At 49.8% G+C, this 19,426-nt stretch overlaps 1 protein-coding gene across 6 annotated transcripts in view; it reads left to right on the top strand.

Moving 5' to 3' along the window:
• The window catches only part of garnl3 (GTPase activating Rap/RanGAP domain like 3), a 49,451-nt gene that overhangs the window by 24,100 nt on the left and 5,925 nt on the right, over positions 1-19,426 (top strand). For 2 of the 6 annotated variants that reach the window (XM_076013810.1, XM_076013812.1), the window contains exons 3-28: positions 2,874-2,948; positions 3,049-3,148; positions 4,310-4,428; positions 5,342-5,406; positions 5,941-6,004; positions 6,148-6,174; positions 6,656-6,731; positions 6,985-7,083; positions 7,175-7,278; positions 8,130-8,238; positions 8,369-8,414; positions 9,093-9,199; positions 9,289-9,404; positions 9,861-9,983; positions 10,652-10,726; positions 10,965-11,079; positions 11,240-11,266; positions 11,870-11,974; positions 12,841-12,957; positions 13,517-13,683; positions 14,124-14,282; positions 14,712-14,778; positions 14,884-14,991; positions 15,694-15,812; positions 16,586-16,721; positions 18,626-18,685. In XM_076013810.1, coding sequence (XP_075869925.1) covers positions 2,874-2,948; positions 3,049-3,148; positions 4,310-4,428; positions 5,342-5,406; positions 5,941-6,004; positions 6,148-6,174; positions 6,656-6,731; positions 6,985-7,083; positions 7,175-7,278; positions 8,130-8,238; positions 8,369-8,414; positions 9,093-9,199; positions 9,289-9,404; positions 9,861-9,983; positions 10,652-10,726; positions 10,965-11,079; positions 11,240-11,266; positions 11,870-11,974; positions 12,841-12,957; positions 13,517-13,683; positions 14,124-14,282; positions 14,712-14,778; positions 14,884-14,991; positions 15,694-15,812; positions 16,586-16,721; positions 18,626-18,685 — 2,485 coding nt within the window. Of the gene's footprint in view, positions 1-2,873; positions 2,949-3,048; positions 3,149-4,309; positions 4,429-5,341; positions 5,407-5,940; positions 6,005-6,147; positions 6,175-6,655; positions 6,732-6,984; positions 7,084-7,174; positions 7,279-8,129; positions 8,239-8,368; positions 8,415-9,092; positions 9,200-9,288; positions 9,405-9,860; positions 9,984-10,651; positions 10,727-10,964; positions 11,080-11,239; positions 11,267-11,869; positions 11,975-12,840; positions 12,958-13,516; positions 13,684-14,123; positions 14,283-14,711; positions 14,779-14,883; positions 14,992-15,693; positions 15,813-16,585; positions 16,722-17,956; positions 18,066-18,625; positions 18,686-19,426 lie in introns of all 6 variants that reach the window. The other 4 variants (XM_076013815.1, XM_076013811.1, XM_076013813.1 and 1 more) reach the window with 4 other exon arrangements.

The raw sequence follows: 19,426 nt of genomic DNA, 5'->3' as shown, positions 1-19,426 counted from the left end.
ACAGAGAGGCTCCACCGAAGCGTTTGCTCACTCCTTTCCTTCTGTAACCCCCCCCGCAAAAAAAAAAAAAGACAGCGACTCGCCTGTTCACACGTGGCAGCACACACACCTAGCTAAACGCTCATTTGCACAAAATGTCACACTTCCCTGCCCGCCCGCCCGCCCGCCGCAGCCGCCGCTGCCACACTCGCGAGCTGCGGGGACACGGCGGAGGCGGTGGATTCCGCCGTCTGAACACTAAATTGGTTTCCCCTCCATTATCCCTGCGATTGGACAGTCGATGTTGCAACACGGGGAGGGAGAAAAAAGACCCGAGGAGGATTTTCCACGCTGCAAACAAACGCCTCGCCGACGAGCGCCGGCGGCACGCCGTCGAGGCGAGGGCGATGTGGGGGCGTATTAATACGGACGGATGCAGCCCCCCCCCCCCCACACCAAACACACACACACACACCAAACACACACACACACCCCCCTTCCCGACAGCCAATCCCAGGACGCGGCCAATTATATCACACGACAAACGCTGCGTCGTTTATCAGCGCTCCGCACCTGCAGGAAACGAGCTCGTCTCACCGCCGCTGGACTGTGTTGTTATTTAGCGACTTGCACAGTGAAGGGGCTTTAATTATGTGTACGTTCTGGACAGCTGATATGTTTTTTATTGGGAATCAAATTGGCGAAATGAAAATTTTATAGGAGTCGGAGGAGAGAAATCCTTCCTCTTCAGTCTTTTATTCGATGAGCCCTTTGTGTCCACCTGGTAAAGAGGCCGTACGGGGAGTTCAGACGTTACTTTGTGAGATAAAGTTCAGTCTCACTTTGAGCCTGGCAAGAAGGATCGGCCGGGCATGCAAAAGCGCACAGTGTCTTACATGAATGGAAACAGAATGTCCATTTCTGAGGCGTGCGGTTGCAATGCGAGTCCGAAACATCACCACCGGTAATTTAATTCCGTCACCAAGTTAAATAAGCAGCTTTTTCTTTATTCTCGCCGGCTGCACCTCGTCGTGTTTTGCCCCCCCCCCCGCTCCCTCTCACCTCCCGCTTCCTTCGCACAGACGCAATGACTCATCGACGCGTCTGCAGAGAGTCTCTCCCGCTTAGACCCAATTTTGATAAAGTTAAGTGCGCAATATTTCATTTGGCCCGGACTCTTCATCCCATCGGCCGCCGCGCCATACATCACGTTTAATTAGGCCCAGAAGAAAACATGATTTCACTCTGCCCAGTCATCCTCACCCTGCGCCGCCGCAACGTTTTCAGTGGGCTCACTCCCGCCGGAGTCTCCCCGGTCAAAGTGCCACCTCGTTCGTCTCATCGTCGCAATTAGCGGTCGCGAGCTAACGCGCTAACACCGCCCACGCGCCCAACCGATGAAGGCCGCCGCTTTCAAAAATGGTCCGGTGGGTTGGGAAAACAGGGCAGGAGGTTTAATTGGCTTTACAAGCACTTTTGTTGATGCGTTGTTGTTGTTGTTGTTTTTTTTAGTCTTGTTTTGATCTTCCAGTCCATTCATTTCCCTGCGTGTCCTGCTTGTCGGGATCGTTTTTTTCCCGGGGGCCGATCACAGACGTCTCGGGGTGAGGTCTGGGTCGCAACCTGGACCGGGTCAATTTCAGGGCCGCACGGAAGCAACCAGCCACCCACACTCACACCTACGGATCATTTAGATTTGCCAGCTAGCATGACGTTAGCTGCCTCTGGCCTGTGGGAGGACGCTGGACAGAAGCCTCTGGAGGCGACGGTGCAAAATCTTATCAGACGTGGCCATGTTCAATCTGGTGTCCAATGAGTGGCTTGTTTCTCAAACCCCGCAACAGAAGAACCTCTGTCACCTTGCAAAGTGATGAGGCGCTGCTCATTGGGCTGAACTCTCAGCACCGCCCCACAACATGGCCCCCTGGTGTCCATCGGGAGCATCGTCCTTACTCGACCGTTCGAGACCGTTTCCAGGCCATCTGGATTTCGAGCACACGGGGATGCTCACTCGTTCCAGCTCCTCTCCTCCTCCTCCCCCCCCCCCTTACCCACCACCAAAAAGATGACATCTTGGCAGATCAGAGAGCTCTGTCGGCGAGGGAAAGCGAAATGGCAGCGGCGGCGAATTCTGTCTGGGAGCAAGAGGGCATAGGGCAGAGTGGGGGTTTGGGGGAAGCTGGGGGGAGGGAGGGGGCGGTGGCGCCTGTTGCCTGGAAACAAAACATCGTTTGGCACAATGGTGTCATCGGGATAGAAGTGGGGGGGAGGGGGGGGGGGGGGACAGACTGAAGGTGGTTTACAAGGGTAAAAGCAAGGCTGTGACCACGACACTGCGTGTACTCTGCGCAAAGCACAAATGCGTACTGCTATCAATAAGACAACGGGCACGGACTGCCGCGTGTGGCCGCCCCCCCGCCCCCCAGCGCAGGCAGCCTGGGTCCGAACTCTTGCCAGAAACAGTGGGGAACGAGGTGAAGTGGTGCTCGCCGCACAGAGAAGCCCAGCGGTGTAGCCCCTCCCACTTCATTCAGCGGGTCTGATGTAACCGTCGCTACTGTGGGATCCGTACCAGCCTCTTTAGCAATGTAGGCGGGCAACCACTTCCTGTTTTGTTCTGTTTGGTTTCTTTTGCTTTGCTTTGTCACAACTGAGATCGCAAAAGCGCGAACACGGGCACCGATGTTTTGCAGTCAACGCCGCGTTTGAAACGCGACAACGTGAATGCAACGCGAGGCTGCGTTGAAGTTGTTGCGACTTTTCCTCTTTTTATTTCACCGAGTCTTTCTGTGCCAGATATCATCGCTCGCTACGAGTCATGCTCCGTCGCTCGTCCACTAACACCACCCCCCCCTTCTCTCTCTGTCTGTGTCCCTCTGCCACCCCCCTCTCAGCTAATTTCCAGCGATGCAGACGGGGCCATTCAGAGGGCAGGACGCTTCAGGGTGGAGAACGGCTCGTCGGACGAGGTTACACGCGACGCACGACGCTGGGGTTTGTTTTTTAGCAGCCAAGTGTCTTCGTGAAGCTGAGCTGTCCTTTTTTTGGGGGGGGGTTTGGGGCAAACAGACCTCGGACTACACTCCGGGAACCTGGAGGAGAACCGACGTCCACCTGGAGAACCCGGAGTACCACACGAGATGGTTCTTTAAGTACTTCCTCGGCAAAGGTCAGTGCGTGCGTGCGTGTGCCGGGAAGCCCGCGGGACGAACGTCCGCCAGCTGTGGGGGTGAAAGTCTCCTCTGCGCACGTGGCCTCCCCCCCCCTCTCTGGTTCACTGAACCTATCTCATCAAGTTGGGTCCTCCCTCAGCACCGTGTGGCCACATCCCCACTGAGAGCCTCGTCCGCACTCCAATCCTTTCAGGATGTCCATGGAGGACGCTCAAGCTTGACACCTCAGACAGTGTTAAAGATTCCCTTCGAAAGATCTGACCTCCCTTTGCCTTCACAGTATCTTCAGAGGGAGCACAGGGCCGCTAATGGTCACAGCCTTTTATTGATCCCACGGTGGGGAAATTTGCATAATTACAGCAACAAGAAAAAAGGGCTACAGTGCAAAAGGTCAAGAATTATATTAACTGAAGATATAGACAAAAATAAAATATCTGTATAGTGTCACTATACAGTATATGCGGAAAAGCAAAAGCGGGATATTTACATGTTAAACATTTGACTGTGCTACATGCTCTGCTATAAATAAGTTACTCTTGAATCTGAATGAGAAATTTACAGTTTTTGTAGATTTTTGTTGTACCCCAGTGGATGGGATGGGATCCACCGGATCCATACGGGTCCATTGTAACCCTGCGCTCCGATCCGAGTCCTTCCACCCTCACGTAGCGTCCGAATATGACAAGCCCGAGTCCTCTGTTTTGACATGTTTAGGCAAAGTGCTACCTTCTTCCCTAAGCGGAGGCAAAACCCTGGGCGATTGAGCTCCAGCCAAATTGAGAGCGCAGGTTAGATTGCATCGTAAACGAAAACGTAGCCAAAAGAAGACAAAAACAGGGGGAGGCCACAAAGGCAAAGATCCTGATTCTAATTGAGCCTGCAGGTGGGTTCAGCAATGTTACCGGGGACGTTACCTTGTCGACCGGGGAGGCGGAGGAAGGAACGTGCGGCTCGGAAAACAGGAGATGGAGGGCTGGGGAGGTAAATAAAAGAAAGTCGAGGAACCAGGGCCGCGAGAGAAAAGGCAGGCCGGCACAATGAGACGGGATGAAAGGCAGAGCCGAAGCAACGCCGGTCGCCCGGGAACTAATCAGCCAGTCAGAGGAATGTATCCCAGGTACAATCGGATCAGGCCTTTGGTGTTTCTCTCCCCGCAGTCCATCAGAACTATGTGGGCACGGACGCAGAGAAGAGCCCCTTCTACCTGTCGGTGGTCCTGTCCGACCAGAACAACCAGCGGGTCCCCCAGTACAGAGCCATCCTCTGGAGGAAGACGGTGAGTTTTTAAAATCCACAGTGCCATCGTGGCTCCAACAGTTTGCTTTTTCTATTGGTTGAAACTGTAGCAGTGGTAGATTTAGCGGCAACGCGTTTCAAAAAAGACCGATAAGTGAGTTGAATGGGCTGCACCTGCGCTAATCTCTTTAGCGCAGGTGCTAGACTATTGCATGCATGCATGTTGGCTAATGTCGCAGCGTCACACCCAAGTGTGAAGCCACAAGCGTGCCGGTGACAAATCTGATTCAATGTGTTTATTCTTGCTGTACTTCTCTGGTTCTGCTGTTTGTTTTTTTTCAAGCTTTTTGAAACACTTTGAAATGATTTAGGTAGATGCTCCATCTTGCACGTCGCTGTCAGTAAACTGCAGAGTCCAGACAGGAAACAGAGAAGATGGAGCTGGCGGGCGGCCGGGGGGCGGAGCCTGGTTAAGGCAGGAAGTGGCAGTTAGGGTTGATGGGATGCAGGAAGATGGACTGTGACAACTAAACTCAATATAGAGACTGCTAGAATTATGTGAAGACGGCTGGGGGACAACAACAAATAAGGGACGTCGGCTGCGGCCTTGCAACAGGAAGTTGAAAGCCACACCCAATCACACGCTGACACACACACACACACACACACACACACACACACACACACACACAAGAAGAAGGCACACACCCGTGACGCTACATATTGGAATTGTATAAACATTTTCCTGCTCCTTCCGAATGGACCTCATTGTTCAAGCGTTTGCCAGGCACGCTTGGCGCTCCGTGCGTTTGGACCCGCTGACTCATCATGCGAGACGGTTCCCATCTAATTGCGCGGCCTCCTCGCGTCGTCAACCCGATTAGACTCGGCGGCCGCTCGCATCGATTCATCTCATTTGTCTGAGACCGGCTCTGTCCCTCTGCTTTTCTCAGGGCACTCTGAAGATCAGCCTCCCCTACAGCCCCACCAAGACACTATCAGTCAAGTCCATCCTCAGGTGACTCCAACTCCCTGTTTGCAGTGCGTGCGGATGAGTGCTTGTGCCGAGAGTGTCTGAGTTCCCTCCCACGGCTGCTCTGATGAAGATGTTTCATCCGCTATTCCAAAATGGAGAAATCTTTCGAATGCAAGGGTGAAAAAAGACTTGAAGCAGACTTGAAAAATTCCATTTTATTCCTTCTTGAATCGCCAAGATGATTTTTGTTGCGTCATATTGGCGTTCCAGCCTCTGCTGTCCCCGTCGTGATGACATAAAGACAACCCCGCCGCCTGCAGGCTGCGGCAGATATAAATACGTTTCATCCGAATCTCTCATTCACTTTTCCCACAAGGCCAAACATGCAGTGGCAGATTTCATTACAGACAAGCAACAGGACGTGAGATAATCCGTGACGCAGGAGATTACAGATTCCGCCGGACACATCCGACACAAGTGCTGTTGTATCGAGTCCCCCGATGCTCTCTGTCTACCCGTCCTCATGCACTCTTTTTTTTTTTGTTTTGTTTTGTTTTGTTTTGTGTCCGCACGCAGTGCGATGAACATGGACAGGTTCGAGAGAGGCCCCCGGGAGATTCTTAACCCGGAGATCCAGAAGGTGAGGCGGCCGACCCGCTCTTAATCACGGTGTCCTGGCGGAGCAGGGTCATCATGTCGCTCCTTGTGACTGATAACCCCTGTGTTGTGTCGTCTCTCTCTCTCTCTCTCTCTCTCTCTCTCTCTCTCTCTCTCTCTCCTCAGGACCTGCTGGTGCTGGAGGAGCAGGAGGTAGAGAAGCCGGCAGTCGGTAGTTGTGTGTTTTTGTGCCTGTGAATGACCTGGAATGATGACATGGAGGTCTCACACAGCCGGTTGAGACGTGATTATTATTTTCAATATTTCAACATCTTTTTTTTTAGAACGCTGTCATTTTTTTTTTTTTTTTATATCACAACATACGTTACCAGTCAAAAGTTGAGCTGAAAAATGTGTTTGTTTTTTTTCACCTCCACTGCTGGATCTATGCAATCGAACACATCTCTAAAGGACGAGGGAGAGGAAGAGGAGGCCTCGGCTCGTCTTCACTGCCATTTAATGACATCAGCTTGATTGAGTTTTTTTTTTTTTTTTTACGGCTGTGCTTTACTGCGGCTGATAAAAACCAGACGTGCCGTCAATGTCGAATGTTCCGAGTTCTTCCGCGTTCTGCGTGCTGTGCGACACGTTCTGTGCGAGCACATCTTCACTGGCCGCCGTCTCATCTCCCCAGGGCTCGGTCAACTTCAAATTCGGCGTCCTCTACGCCAAGGACGGCCAGCTGACGGACGACGAGATGTTTAGCAACGGTGGGTGTCTCCTGCACGCATCACACCAGCTGCACAGTGTCGACAGAGTTCAGTTGCCATCAGCTTTGATTTGCTCCATCTTCGTTCGAAATGAATGAGTTTGGTTTAAGTCAAGCTATTGATCCTATTTCTAAAAAAAAAAACTTCAGATGTTGCCTTTTTCAAATCGGAGTAGCCGCCATTTCTCCCAGCGCAGCGGTTGAGCGATGGCAGCGTTTCAGACGGGGCTAAATGCAGCGCGGCTTCCTTTCAGAGACGGGGAGCGAGAGCTTCGAGAAGTTCCTCGGCCTGCTGGGGGACTCCATCACGCTGCAGGGGTGGGCGGGCTACCGCGGAGGGCTGGACACCAAGAGTAAGGGAGCGCGCGCACGTGCACGACACGCATCTCCACCAATGATCCGCTCCGCCCCGTCTTACTCTGTCTGCGTCTCTTTGACCTGCAGACGACACAACAGGGATCCAGTCCATTTACACGGTGTACCAGGGCCACGAGCTCATGTTCCACGTGTCCACCATGTTGCCCTACTCCAAAGAGAACAAACAGCAGGCGAGTGCCGATGCACGCGCGTGTGTGTGTGTGTGTGCGTGTGTGTGTGTGTGTGCGTGTGTGTGTGTGTCTCAGACTGCGTATCTAGTGGACTTACGTGAACCACCCTCTGCTTTTTTTTGCTTGTCTCAAAATCAGAATGCTCTGCATGTTCCCGGTGCCTGACCTTGTAGAGCAGCTTCATCGCTGCAGTTTCTGCTGTCGCCGTCAGTTCTTTTTTTTTTTTTTTTTTTCCTTATTCTTTTTTTCTTGCGCTGTTATTAAAGCAACTGCGGAAAGACTGACTGAGCATCAATCACCTTTCAGAGTAAAAGAAGGCTGCTGGCAGCGGCAGCCAAGTGGGCGCAGCGGCGGACGAGTTGTTTCACAAAGAAACTGAGAGGAGCGAACTTGATCACTCAGGCTGAGGCATTTGGAATTCTTTAAAAAAAAAAAAAAAGAAGACATTTTTGTGGTTAAATAAAAACAGGAAAACCTTTTTTTTTTTTTGAAGGATTTATTTCACCGCTACATTGTGTTGCTTACTTCAGTTTAAAGACATTCCAGGACGTTCGGGTGAAATCAGTGGAGCGCAATATTGACAGGGATATTGATCAAGCTAAATATTGATTGATTGTATCGATAGCTTGTTGGGCAGTTGGGAATTCCCTAGAGATAAATCAATGGTTTTTGTTTTTTTGTTTTTTTAAATCCTCACTCAATACATCCATCACCTGAACCTTAATAATTGTCCTCAATGCAAAGGTGGAACCGGCATCAACGCCAACGCAGTCAGAAAACACAAGTGACAGTATTTCAGTTTGGCAAAAACCATCGTCTCCTCTTTATTCCGCCTCCTTTCCGTCCGGCAGGTGGAGAGGAAGAGGCACATCGGGAATGACATCGTTACCATAGTGTTCCAGGAGGGCGACGACGCCTCGTCGTCCTTCAAGCCGTCAATGATCCGATCGCACTTCACCCGTATCCTTCACCTGGCAGATGAGAGGTGGAGGGAGGCAATCAGCGATTGCAAAGATCAAAGATGTCAGCTGTGATTATTGTGTCGGTGGGATCTCAGCACATTCTGTGTTTCCCTTCACTCGGACTCCAGACATTTTTGCATTAGTTAGGTACAATAGCCAGAATGACAGTTACAGGTGAGTGCTGTGATCCAGCTGGAAGGTCAAACATTTCACTTTTCATGTTTTCTCTACGAATGTTCATGAGCCATTATATATTGTAGCCAAATTCTCCAGAAATGCAAAAAAAAAAAACATTGTTTACTTCTTTCGTTTGCACCACCTATGGGTATGATCCCTTTGTGATGTCACACAGGGCAGGCACCTTGAATCCAACTGTTAAAATATATGAACATTTTTTTGAGCGTTATTTAATATTATGGGGGGAAATAAATATATTGCGGAATTTAAAATTTAGGCCAGACTTGTTTCAGAAAGTCCTTTTATGATGTCACAAGGGGCACAGAGAAAGCTCTCGCAAACTAGTGGCATTGCAATGAATGGGAATTGGTGGTGCTGGCATTAACCTCTTACATATCCACGGTGCCTCTTCGCATGCAAACAAAATATCTGTTGAAGCAGGAAGCTCAAACTGAAGGCAGCAAACAGAGGGCTAAATATGCTGATCTCCTGGAGTGCTGTAGAGTTTCTTGAATGAATCCCCTCATGAAGTGGCTGACTTGGGGTCTGGGCGGAACTTTCTTCATGGGACCTTGAAAGTTTTTTTTTCCCCTTAAGAAAAAAAAGATCAACTTTTGTTGTTGTTGAATGTTTTAAAGTTTGATGCCGTTAAAAAACCTTCTCGTTCCGTCGCAGGTTGAAGATATTTTCCGAGGAGAGCGTTCCGCTGTTTGGACCTCCTCTCCCGTCGCCGCCTGTATTTACTGATCACCAAGAATTCAGGGACTTTTTACTAGTCAAATGTAAGGAGAAAAACACAAACACACAAGACAAGACGATTAATGCTGCGCCGTGTCCCTCTCACATTTAACGGCCTCTCTTTGCTTGACAGTAATCAATGGAGAGAAAGCCACACTGGAGACACCGACGTTTGCCCAGAAGCGACAGCGGACGCTGGACATGTTGATCCGCTCGCTCTACCAAGACCTCATGCCTGACCTGCACAAGGTACCGGCACCCACTTCCACTTGTGTCCTCTCTCTCCGTCTCCCAGCAGCAGCAGCAGCAGCAGCAGCAGCAGCAGCGACCGTCTGCTGCTGCTGCTGCTGCTGCTGCTGCTGCTGTTTTTCCCCACTGCAGCCCTGCTGCGTACTGCACCACAGCCACTGGATACTGCTGCAATGCTGACTTTCTAAGCGGAGCTCCTCCTCGTATCGCCCGCTGTCCCCCTGCCCCCCCTGACCCCCCCCCCACTCCCAACCTTCCACTGTCGCTCCCTGACACAACTTAATTCCAACAGCGTTGTCGCTGCTGCTGCTGCTGCTGCTGCTGCTGCTGCTGCTGCTGCTGTTCTCGCCCTCTGCCAGGGTCAACGTCTAAGACCCCTTTCTCCCTCTTTCTCTGTTTGTCCGCCCGCTTTCTTTTGTTTCTTCCCCCCTTCTCTCCTCTACGCACCACCTTTAGGTTCCCTTTTCTCCCCAGAACATGCTAAACCGGCGGTCCTTCAGCGACGTGCTGCCCGAGTCCCCAAAGTCGGCACGCAAGAAAGAGGAGGCGCGGCAGGCCGAGTTTGTCAGAATAGGGCAGGTAACAAAGTAATGAACACACTTTCTTCCTTGAGTAGGTGTCTGTCCTCGCATAAAGCACAACGCTTGCATGTTTTTTTTTCTTATATTGACATACAAACGAGTACTTTCCTGTTCTCAGCTGTTTATACAGACACCTAGGTGGAAAATGTGAGAAATGTGCACGCAGCTTCCTTTGGAAATGACCATGTAGTCATGTGAATAGAAAAAGGTCTGACTGTGCAGCAGGCAGAACCCAGTGCCAGCGCAGCCCTCGGTCCTCCAGCCCAGTGAGAATCCCAGACGTTGTAAATTGCGCCGTGTACACGATTGAGTCGCACCATGTTGAGGAAAGATTGCGGGCGCGAGATTTAATACATTTGCTGTTGTTTCGGTATTAATCTCGGCTTTATGCGTCTGCAGGCAGGATGTTGTTTTTGGCAGCGGAAAGCTTCAAGGTGGTTTAACTCCAAATCATCACACAAGATTTTATAGATGTGCATCGATGAATGACTTGTATCCAGTTATCTCAGTTATGTCCTGCAGATCTTGAATTCTTGAGCCCTGGTCATCTAAAATACCAAGGATTGTCGCATCTCATTATACACAATACAAGGTTTATTTTCTGAGGGGGTGTTTTTGTGGGTGGCTGCGTTTTCTCTGATACCTAAACCGCCTCTTTAACTTCAGGCTCTGAAGCTGAAGACCATCGTTAGAGGAGACGCCCCAACGAGCCTCGTTACCACAGGCTTGTGTCGAAAAGAGGTAAGAGAAAACAGTCACATGATTAATACATATATTTCATGTATCATGTGTGACGTGTGGTTGTATTTTAAAGTTGTGAGAGTTCACTTTTATTAATAGTTTTAAAAAGGGTTCGTGATAAAAAAATAAAAAATATATATATATATATTTTCAAGCCTTGAACGCAGCCTTGGGTCTTTTTGTGCTAAGACTGGAGATTCTAATTCAGCCTCCGTTGGTGCGTGCATGTGTCCTGCAGCCATGGGAGTCGCAGTCGTTCTGCAGCACGTACCCGTACGAGATCGTGTGCGCCGACTCGTGGGGTCAGTCTCTGCTGGCCGCCACTGACACAGCTGGGGTCATGCTGCTGGATGGTGAGGTCATTCAAAAAAAAAAAAAAAAAAAATCCATATCTCCCCTTGCCCTTCAAAAACAAAGCCACCCATCCATATCCGTTCAATACTCGCGCTCATCAGAATACCGACACCGGCTGCTGACATGACGATGGTAACAATGTTGTGGTGCATATTTCAGGCTCTGATCCGGCTCTGCCCAACGCTGGTGAGTGTTGTTTCTTTGGCCCGAGGTAGCCATGCACACCGGCTGGGATGCTAAATTTACACATTTTTTGAAATGAATTCATGTGATCATTTTGAACAACAATTTAAAGGGGAAACAATGATGGAAGGTGACAAAATGTGTCTGTCTTTCGCATCCAGGTGGACCAGTCAGATTTGTGACTGCTAGTTTAGCCAGCTAGCAACAGCTCCAGACGCGCAGCCGTAGCCCACGACAGTGTTAAATTCCTCCCAAAACCTGTCACTGAGGAAAGTCTTCATTGCTGGTTTTTGTTCTGCTGTTGTTGTAAAAACCACCCAGAAAAAGCTGCGCAGTATTTCTTCTCCTGTGGCATTTAAAATGACCTTAAAGGATTTTTCTTTTTGGTTTTTGCCATAGTTTAAAGGAAAGGTTCTGAAATTTGAAAACTAATTAAAAAACGCTCTTTGGGAATTTGAACGGAGGGACAAGAACAATTTTATTCACTGCAATTTTAGCGTTCCAGCCGCTGTGCAGAGTTATTGTTGTACAAAGTCAATTTTAAAGACATGTCCATCAACCTGTTTCCTAATGCTTGTTATTCAATCATGCTGCGTCGTCTTGCAGAGGCTCAGGCCCTTCCCCCGGTGCAGGTGTTTGACAAAACCATGGTGGTGAAGCAGATGCACGTTCTCGAGCCTCAGGACCTGCTCATTACCAGGGCTGACAAAGGTAAGGCTCAGGCCAGGGAGGAGGAGGGGGAGGAGGAGGAGGAGGAGGAGGAGGAGGAGGAGGAGGAGGTGCACGATGCCAGACTTCATCCCCCAGCCCTGCACATCAGAGACTCCCGAAACCCCCGCAGCCGTCCGCACTCATCCAATCAATCGCGTCTCTCTTTTTTCTTTCTTTTTTATCTCTGAACTTACTGCTCATCTCATCTTCCCTCTCACTATTTTCATTCTTCGCTCCTATTCCACCTCTGGCGAGTCTCTTTGTGTCGCCCGAGTACGTACTTACCCTTTCCACCTCCACCAGCTCGGCGAAACGCATTGATCTGTGGCTTTCATCTAAAGCAGCTGACCTATAGAAGGCCAATCCCTTTTCTTTCTGTGCACGTGCTTGAGCGCGGGCCTGCGCGCGTGCGCGCGCGTGCAGGACTGGCTAATTGTGGGCTAGAAAACACAGCTTTGCAGCCAGTTAGGGATTAAAGCCACGTTACAAGCACGACAAACTTGCCGTCCTCACAAATAGCCACGGGGCCCTACCCCCCACACCCCCCCCACGCACACGCCGTCTCGTGTTTTCAGCCCCAAATTAATCACGGCGCCAGACGATTAGCTCAGGCACCGGCGTTGACAGGCATGGGCGACTTGATGCGGCGCGTGCATTTTGTCACGAGCGCGTGCCGGCCTTTGATCGGAGAGCGCGGAAGCCCCGCGCTAATCCCCCTGCCCCCCCTCCCTCCCCCCCGGCTGGAAAGCATGCGACAGGAGGCGCTGCGAATTAAGGAGCAACCTTCATGGCGATGCAGGAGTGCTTTCATGTTTTGCGTTTATTCATTTATTCATTTATTTATCCATTTATGCTTTTTGTTGCAGGAAAGGACGCTCGGCTGTATGTGTTCAGGCTGAGAGCGCTGAAGAGAGGCCTGGAGGAGAAGCAGCTGGTCCGAGGCAAGTGTGACAGTCGGGAGAACAAACTGGAGAAAACCAAAGGTACGGCACCAGAGACACAGTGTGACGTGAAGTTGTTACCTGGTCGTTTATATTCAACTGCAAAACGATGCTCGTCCGTGCGCATTGTCGCAAACGTGAGTTTTTGCTTTTCAGTATTAAAAAAGTTTGTATTATTTCGTTACTCTGTTTGAATTACTGTTGGATCAAGGTGAGGTCTTTGTCCACGCCCCGGCAGGAGACTGTAAACAGAGGGCTAAATGCATCATTTTTCCAGAGTTCTGTTGGAATTTTTCTCGATGATGAGTCATGCGAGGCTGAAAAGAACGGGAGGATCTGAAAATGGTTCCTGCAAACACACCCGGGCTACCCGCAGCAGGGGATTGAGACCTTTATTAGCCTACACGAAACACACACACACACACACACAAAAACAAAAAAACATCTGACTCTCCCAGCCGCTGGTGCCCTGCCAGCCGCCGTCTGCTGCGCGCCCATCGATCTGTTGGAGCCGCGCCAGGGAACAACACCTACAACACGACACGTGTCTGAGCCAGAGTCTCTCTCTCTCCCTCTCTCCCTCTCTCTCTCTCTGTCCCAGGCTGTCATCTGTACTCCATCAACACCCACCACGGCTCTGAGCTGAGGATAGTAGCAGCCATCAGGAACAAACTCCTCCTCATCACCAGGAAACATTCGCGTCTCGAAGCCCTGAGCGCCGTCGCCTCCGGGGCCGACTCACCTGTGGAGGAGTTTCAGTACATACGGGTACAAGTTATCATCATTGTTATTATTAGGGATCCACTGATACCACTTTTTTTTTTACAGAACGTTGTATTACTTGTAGTACTTGTATGTACTATGAGTACATTTAGGTACCTAAATAATAAGGCCATCTCACATTTTTGAATTACTTTGATTTCTTGATTATTTTCTTTTTACTTTTTTCAACTTTATTCGCACAACATTCCTCAGCATGTTATTCCAGAACAAGTATCACTGCAATAAAAACACAAATTTAACAAAATATTGTTAGATACATACATATACAACTGGTATTGGCAAGCACTCAACCACAGTATTGGTACCAATACCCAATACTGATATCAGTGTATCCCTAATAATTATTATCATTATTTTTAACTCTAAATCTAAAAGTCCCTGCACCAAACTCACCATAATCCCGTCATGGCAACGTCGCCCATCAGGAGATCTGTCTGTGCGACCCCCCGGTGGTGATGGCGCTGGTGGACGGGCCGACGGGGGAGAACGACAACATGATCTGCGTGGCCTACAAGCATCAGTTCGACCTGATCAATGAGAGCACTGGAGACGCCTACAGGCTACATCACGTCGACGCCAACAGGGTGAGGCGCCCGTGCGAGCTCACGTGTGATACCTAACGTGACCCAAACGCCCGATAAGAAAATGTTGTGGTTGTGGTTGTGATCATCTCTTTTCTACCTGTGGTTGAGCTGCTGCTGCTGCCGCCTGCTCTTTAAAGAACCAGGAGAAAGAGGAAGTAGGAGTAGAGGAAGTGACCCGTAGCCCAGCTGTTGCTAAAGAGATTAGCACGGACGGTTCAGTAGGCACAGTTTCATCAGAGTTTATCTGTTTTTAACGGAACCTCAGACTGTCTTGAACGGAACAGCAGTTCAGCGTTGATACCTGGCGAGGCCAGCGGGGACCTTCAAGGTTTCACCGCGACTTCTCACAAGTCTCGGGGAATCGTGACCACGTGACCAGTGTTTGTCTTCCAAACGTGACCTTTAATCCGACCGCTTCTCCGCCTGCAGGTAAATTTCGTAGCAGCCATCGACGTGTACGAGGACGGCGAGGCCGGCCTTCTGTTGTGCTACAACTGTGAGTCCCTCTGAAACTCTCACGTCTCTTTGCTTTCAAAGGAGGCGCTCACGCTCTACGTTCAACCAGGCTAAAAATAAAATTCTACCCTGCTTCCTGTCACAGACATTTGCTACTACAAGAAAGTTTGTCCGTTCAACGGCTCCACGCCGATGATCCAGTCCAACACCTCCGACTTCCACTTCAGCTGGAACCAGATGCCCAACGCTATCGGTAGGTTGTGAACCAGCTCAACCCCCCCACCCCCACCCCCTCCCCCCCGATTCCCAACCCCATCCACTCCGCTGGCCTGGCCCGGGGTTTGCTGTTGCTATGGAAACAACATGTGTGGACACTCACATTTGATTGGCTGCTCTTCTATGTGTGTGTGTGTGTGTGTGTGTGTGTGTGTGTGTGTGTTTTATGAATGCAGAAGGGAACTGAAAAGAGAGCAAACACACACACACAAAAACAAGGGGGGGGGGGGTGGCATGTTAGAAATGAAAGCAGTCAACTGTTGAGCTGCAAGGGCCAATTTCTTCATCTTTCTCTGACCTCCTTTTTTTCTCATTCCCCCTCTCATTTTCAGCTGGTTAAATTTGCTGCGGCAATGTGACATTTCAATATGCATCTTTAGCCAACAGCTCTTTGTACACCCACAGCTTGCTGTTGCCTCCTGCCTTGATTTTTTTCCCCCATCACAAACATAAAGAAGGTTTAAAAAAGCATCGGTTTGACCGAGTGGCTGTAAAGAGAGGGCTAAAAATGATGTTTTCTATTGAAACTGTGAACCAGACGTGTGAAAGTGGCCACGATAAGGAACCTTGAAATGACACTTTGTCCAAAAAAAAAAAAAAAAAAAAAGAAAATGACCTCCAGCTTTTCTCCTGTTTTTTTGTTGTTGTTTTTTTTTTTTTTTGTCGCGTCTGTCTGCAGTCTGCGCGTTCCCCTACATCCTGGCCTTCACCACGGACTCCATCGAGATCCGCCTGGTGGTGAACGGGAACCTGGTGTACACGGCGGTGGTGCCGGAGCTGCAGCTGGTGGCGTCACGGGTCAGTGCGTCCGTCGGGGGCGGGGGGGTCACGGGAACTCTTTGGTCCTCGTCATGTTTGCATTTAAGGTCAACGGTTGTTGCCACTTTTCTTTTATCACAGACGTGTCATTTTTTTCTCAGGTGTTCTTTTCGTACCTTGACGTGTTTCGGGGTAAACTTCTGTAAACTTCCTCAGAAGGTCACACGGTCTTTGTTGTGCGATGCGGAAGACGGCAGAAGTCAGAAGAATAGAATGCCTTTATTTATCCCACAGTGGGGAAATGTACATAAATTACAGCAACATGCAGTGCAATGGATCATAGAAAATTCTATGAGTTATAAAGAAATAAAAAAATAAAAAAAAAATACTATAGACTAATACACTACTATCATGTTATACACTCATTATAAAGTAAGAAAGGAAAGAAAATAGACTTCATCTATTTGATCTATTTTATCGATTTTATTTCTATTTTACTTACACAGTGCTGGAGCTGGAGCCATCGCATTTCACTGCTGCTGTACCTGCACATTCATGCATGTGGCAAAATAAAATTCTAATTATTATTTATATTACATTGAAATATGAATAAGTGTTTCATTGCACCTTAATGAAATGTCAGGAATTTAAAAGTGAAGTCTGCGTTGAAACATCTACAGATAGCATATGTCTGCTGTGAAAGAAAAACACCAACAATCTTTGCTCGTCCTCTACCTCAAGCTTCTCCGTTATTGATTTTCCTCGCCTCGCCCCTCCCCCCCCCGCCCTCTTCCCAATGTTCCCATCCACAGTCAGACATCTACTTTGTCTCCTCGGCTCCGGTGAGCTCGGCCTCCAACTGCAGCTCCAGAGACACCAGCTCCCACAGCTCCCCGCAGACGCCCACCGGCTACGAGATGCCCGTGTTCCCCTCGCCGCTCGGCGACGGTGAGTCTCAGCGCCGGCAGGATGTTGATGTAACGTCTCTCCGGTTTGCAAGGTTGCCCTCCCCCAACCCCCCACCCCGCCCCGCCTCTCCGCCGCCTGCGGACCTGTTTGACTTTGGAACTACGCTTCCCACGTTCATTTGCATAAACTTTCTCTCCCCGGCGGAGCGCTTCATTGAAGCTGCCGTCTTCCTCCTCCGGAGTTCCTGCCTTCGTACAGCTGACTCACCGTCTTCTAGTGCCAGAGATTTAAATAAATTCTTCCCTCCCATCGTCGTCGTCATCATCGCCCTACGCATTTTACTTTATCGTGCTTTTACACCGCCAGACTAATGATTATTACTGAGAAGATGGAGCGAGAGGTAAAAAAGCGTGCGGAAACTTGCTGGAAATAGTCCAAAATACTGCTTTTCATAGATTGATTTTTTATATATATATATATATATATATATATATATATATATATATATATATATATATATTGATAGATAGATAGATAGATATGCATTTTTTAGCTCTGATTTTTTTTTTAGCATTTAAGCAGTATCTGAAAAAAGTGTCTGAAATCTCTTTGTGTATTGAGTTAGTTTAGTGTCTAGTTTGTGATGAGCATCTTCATCAATTAAAAACTGACTATTTGATGACTTGATGATTTGGTCAAGGCACATCAAAGACAAAGTTGCAAAAGACTTGGGACTCTGCTGCTGCTTCAAGAGTTCAGAATAAAAATTATACAGTCGGATGCATGAAATTCTAAGAAAATTACTCTTTAAAGCTCTCCAGAAAACAATGTATTTAGTCTCAGCTTCATGCTGAAACTGAAGCTTCCATACGTTTGGAAGGTAGCAAATACAGACCCGTGCACGGGGAGAGCTAGCAGTGTCCCCTAGTGACATCACAAAAGGCTGTTATCCAGTCCTTTGTGTATTTCATCTCACATTCCTGGAAAGCAGAGCAAGAAAATGCGGCCAATGATGCACTTTTCTAATCTTTGCTTCTCTCAGAATGACAGACGTGGAAATGTATATATAAAGGGTTCGTACGTGTAAAATAGAAACTGGGACAGGCCAATCAAGCGGACGACTAGCCGACCATCAGGCTGCCGCAGCAGCAGCAGCAGCAGCAGCAGCCGTCCAGGAGGCAGCTCGTCCTCGTCCTCGCAGACGAGGCTTTCAGGGATGATTAAGGATCAATACGAGCTCCTCCCTCTTAACCCCCCTGCTCCACTCCCACCAGATCCTCCATCTTTCACTGTGCCTTTCCACCGTGTTCCGCCCCGCCCACTCCCCCACCCAGCCAGCCAGCCAGCCAGCCAGGACCGTCGTCTGTCGGCACCGACACAAAGGTCTCTGCATTGTAATGCGCAGCAGCTGTTGCTGATGTCATCCCCGGTTTGTTATTGCAGGCGAAGCCTTACGGGAACGCCGCAATGTCGACCACTCGCTGTTCCGTTTGAGTTTTGTATTATTATTTTTTTTCCCCCCCTTCTTTTTTTTCATCCTGTGTGAGAGAGAAAAAAAAAAAAAAAAAAGATCCTCAAGTGCATCCATTCGATCCTGACGGCCGCAGCTCAGGGTTTTCGAGGGAAAACATGTCAAAACGGCTCCGTCTGCCGAGATGTTCTTTGTTTGGCCGAGCCGAGCCAGTGTTTACAGGTCAGCGTCAGCGCTGACGGGAACCAGGGTTCCACCGGCCCGGCGATCGGGCTCCGCGCTTTGTTCCCCGGGGAAACGTTTTCCCGTTTTGTTTTCTGTTTGCTTTTTCAAATAAATTTCCTGTGTCTCAGCAAGTCCTGCATCTCCAGCTCGGAGCTGCGATGGCGCCGCGTGCAGGTCACCATGTGTAACCCCCGTCCCCTTCCCCTTCCCCTTCCCCTCCTACTTGTTCTTCATCCCCCTGGTTCAGATTCCATACGGATCCCCTACGGTACCAAGCTTTCCCTGTACATGTCTAAGGATGCCGAAGGTACTGCGGGACTCTCGAGCCCAACGCAAAGCAAAACAAAACAAACAGCCGCTAAGCTGTCGTAACGCTGCCCTACTAACACGAGCATGCTCCGTGCGCTCCGAGGTGGCATGCTGACGTCTGTTGAATGTTAAGTGGACGCCATGTCTTCTCCAACACACACACACACACACACACCCCACCCCCCCACCCCCCGCCTGCTCCCACTGCTCCTCACCGCCGGTCCTCTGTATAATTAGAAAGCATTAAGACGATGCTGCGGGAAGAAAAAGGTGAAAAGTGAGGCTGAGGGAGATAACGGCAATCAGAGCTGGCGGGAGGAGGAGGGGGGGGGGGATTGTTGAGGATGTTGGGTGGTGGTGGGGGGGCGGGGGGGGGGCGGTTTACAGGCAGAATGGAGGAGGTGGGGGACAGAGAGGGAAGGAGAAGACACGTCTGCCGCAGCATGATTTACAGATTGCACTGTCACCATGGAGACTTTTGTCAGCCCCGCTCTTCGATCCAAAGTGGCGGAGGAGGAGGGGAGGAGTGGGAGTGGGGGGGGGGGGGGGGCTGGAAAAGGGTGAGAGGAGGTGGAAGGAAGGGACGCTGACAAAAATCTCCCCCGTCTCCACTGACTAAGCAGCCTGCCGTGCGTCCCAACGACGAGACGCCTTTGCTAAAGATGAGCCTGCAGCCTCGCTGACTGACTGACTGACCACTGGTCCCAGTGTGTGACACTTCACCCTGATCTGGGAGGGG

This window comes from Nelusetta ayraudi, unplaced genomic scaffold (genome assembly GCF_046127955.1).
Source record: "Nelusetta ayraudi isolate G7.1 ecotype Tasmania unplaced genomic scaffold, CSIRO-AGI_Nayr_v1 ptg000160l, whole genome shotgun sequence".
Taxonomy (NCBI): Eukaryota; Metazoa; Chordata; class Actinopteri; order Tetraodontiformes; family Monacanthidae; genus Nelusetta; species Nelusetta ayraudi.
This window is presented reverse-complemented; position numbering and strand designations above follow the sequence as displayed.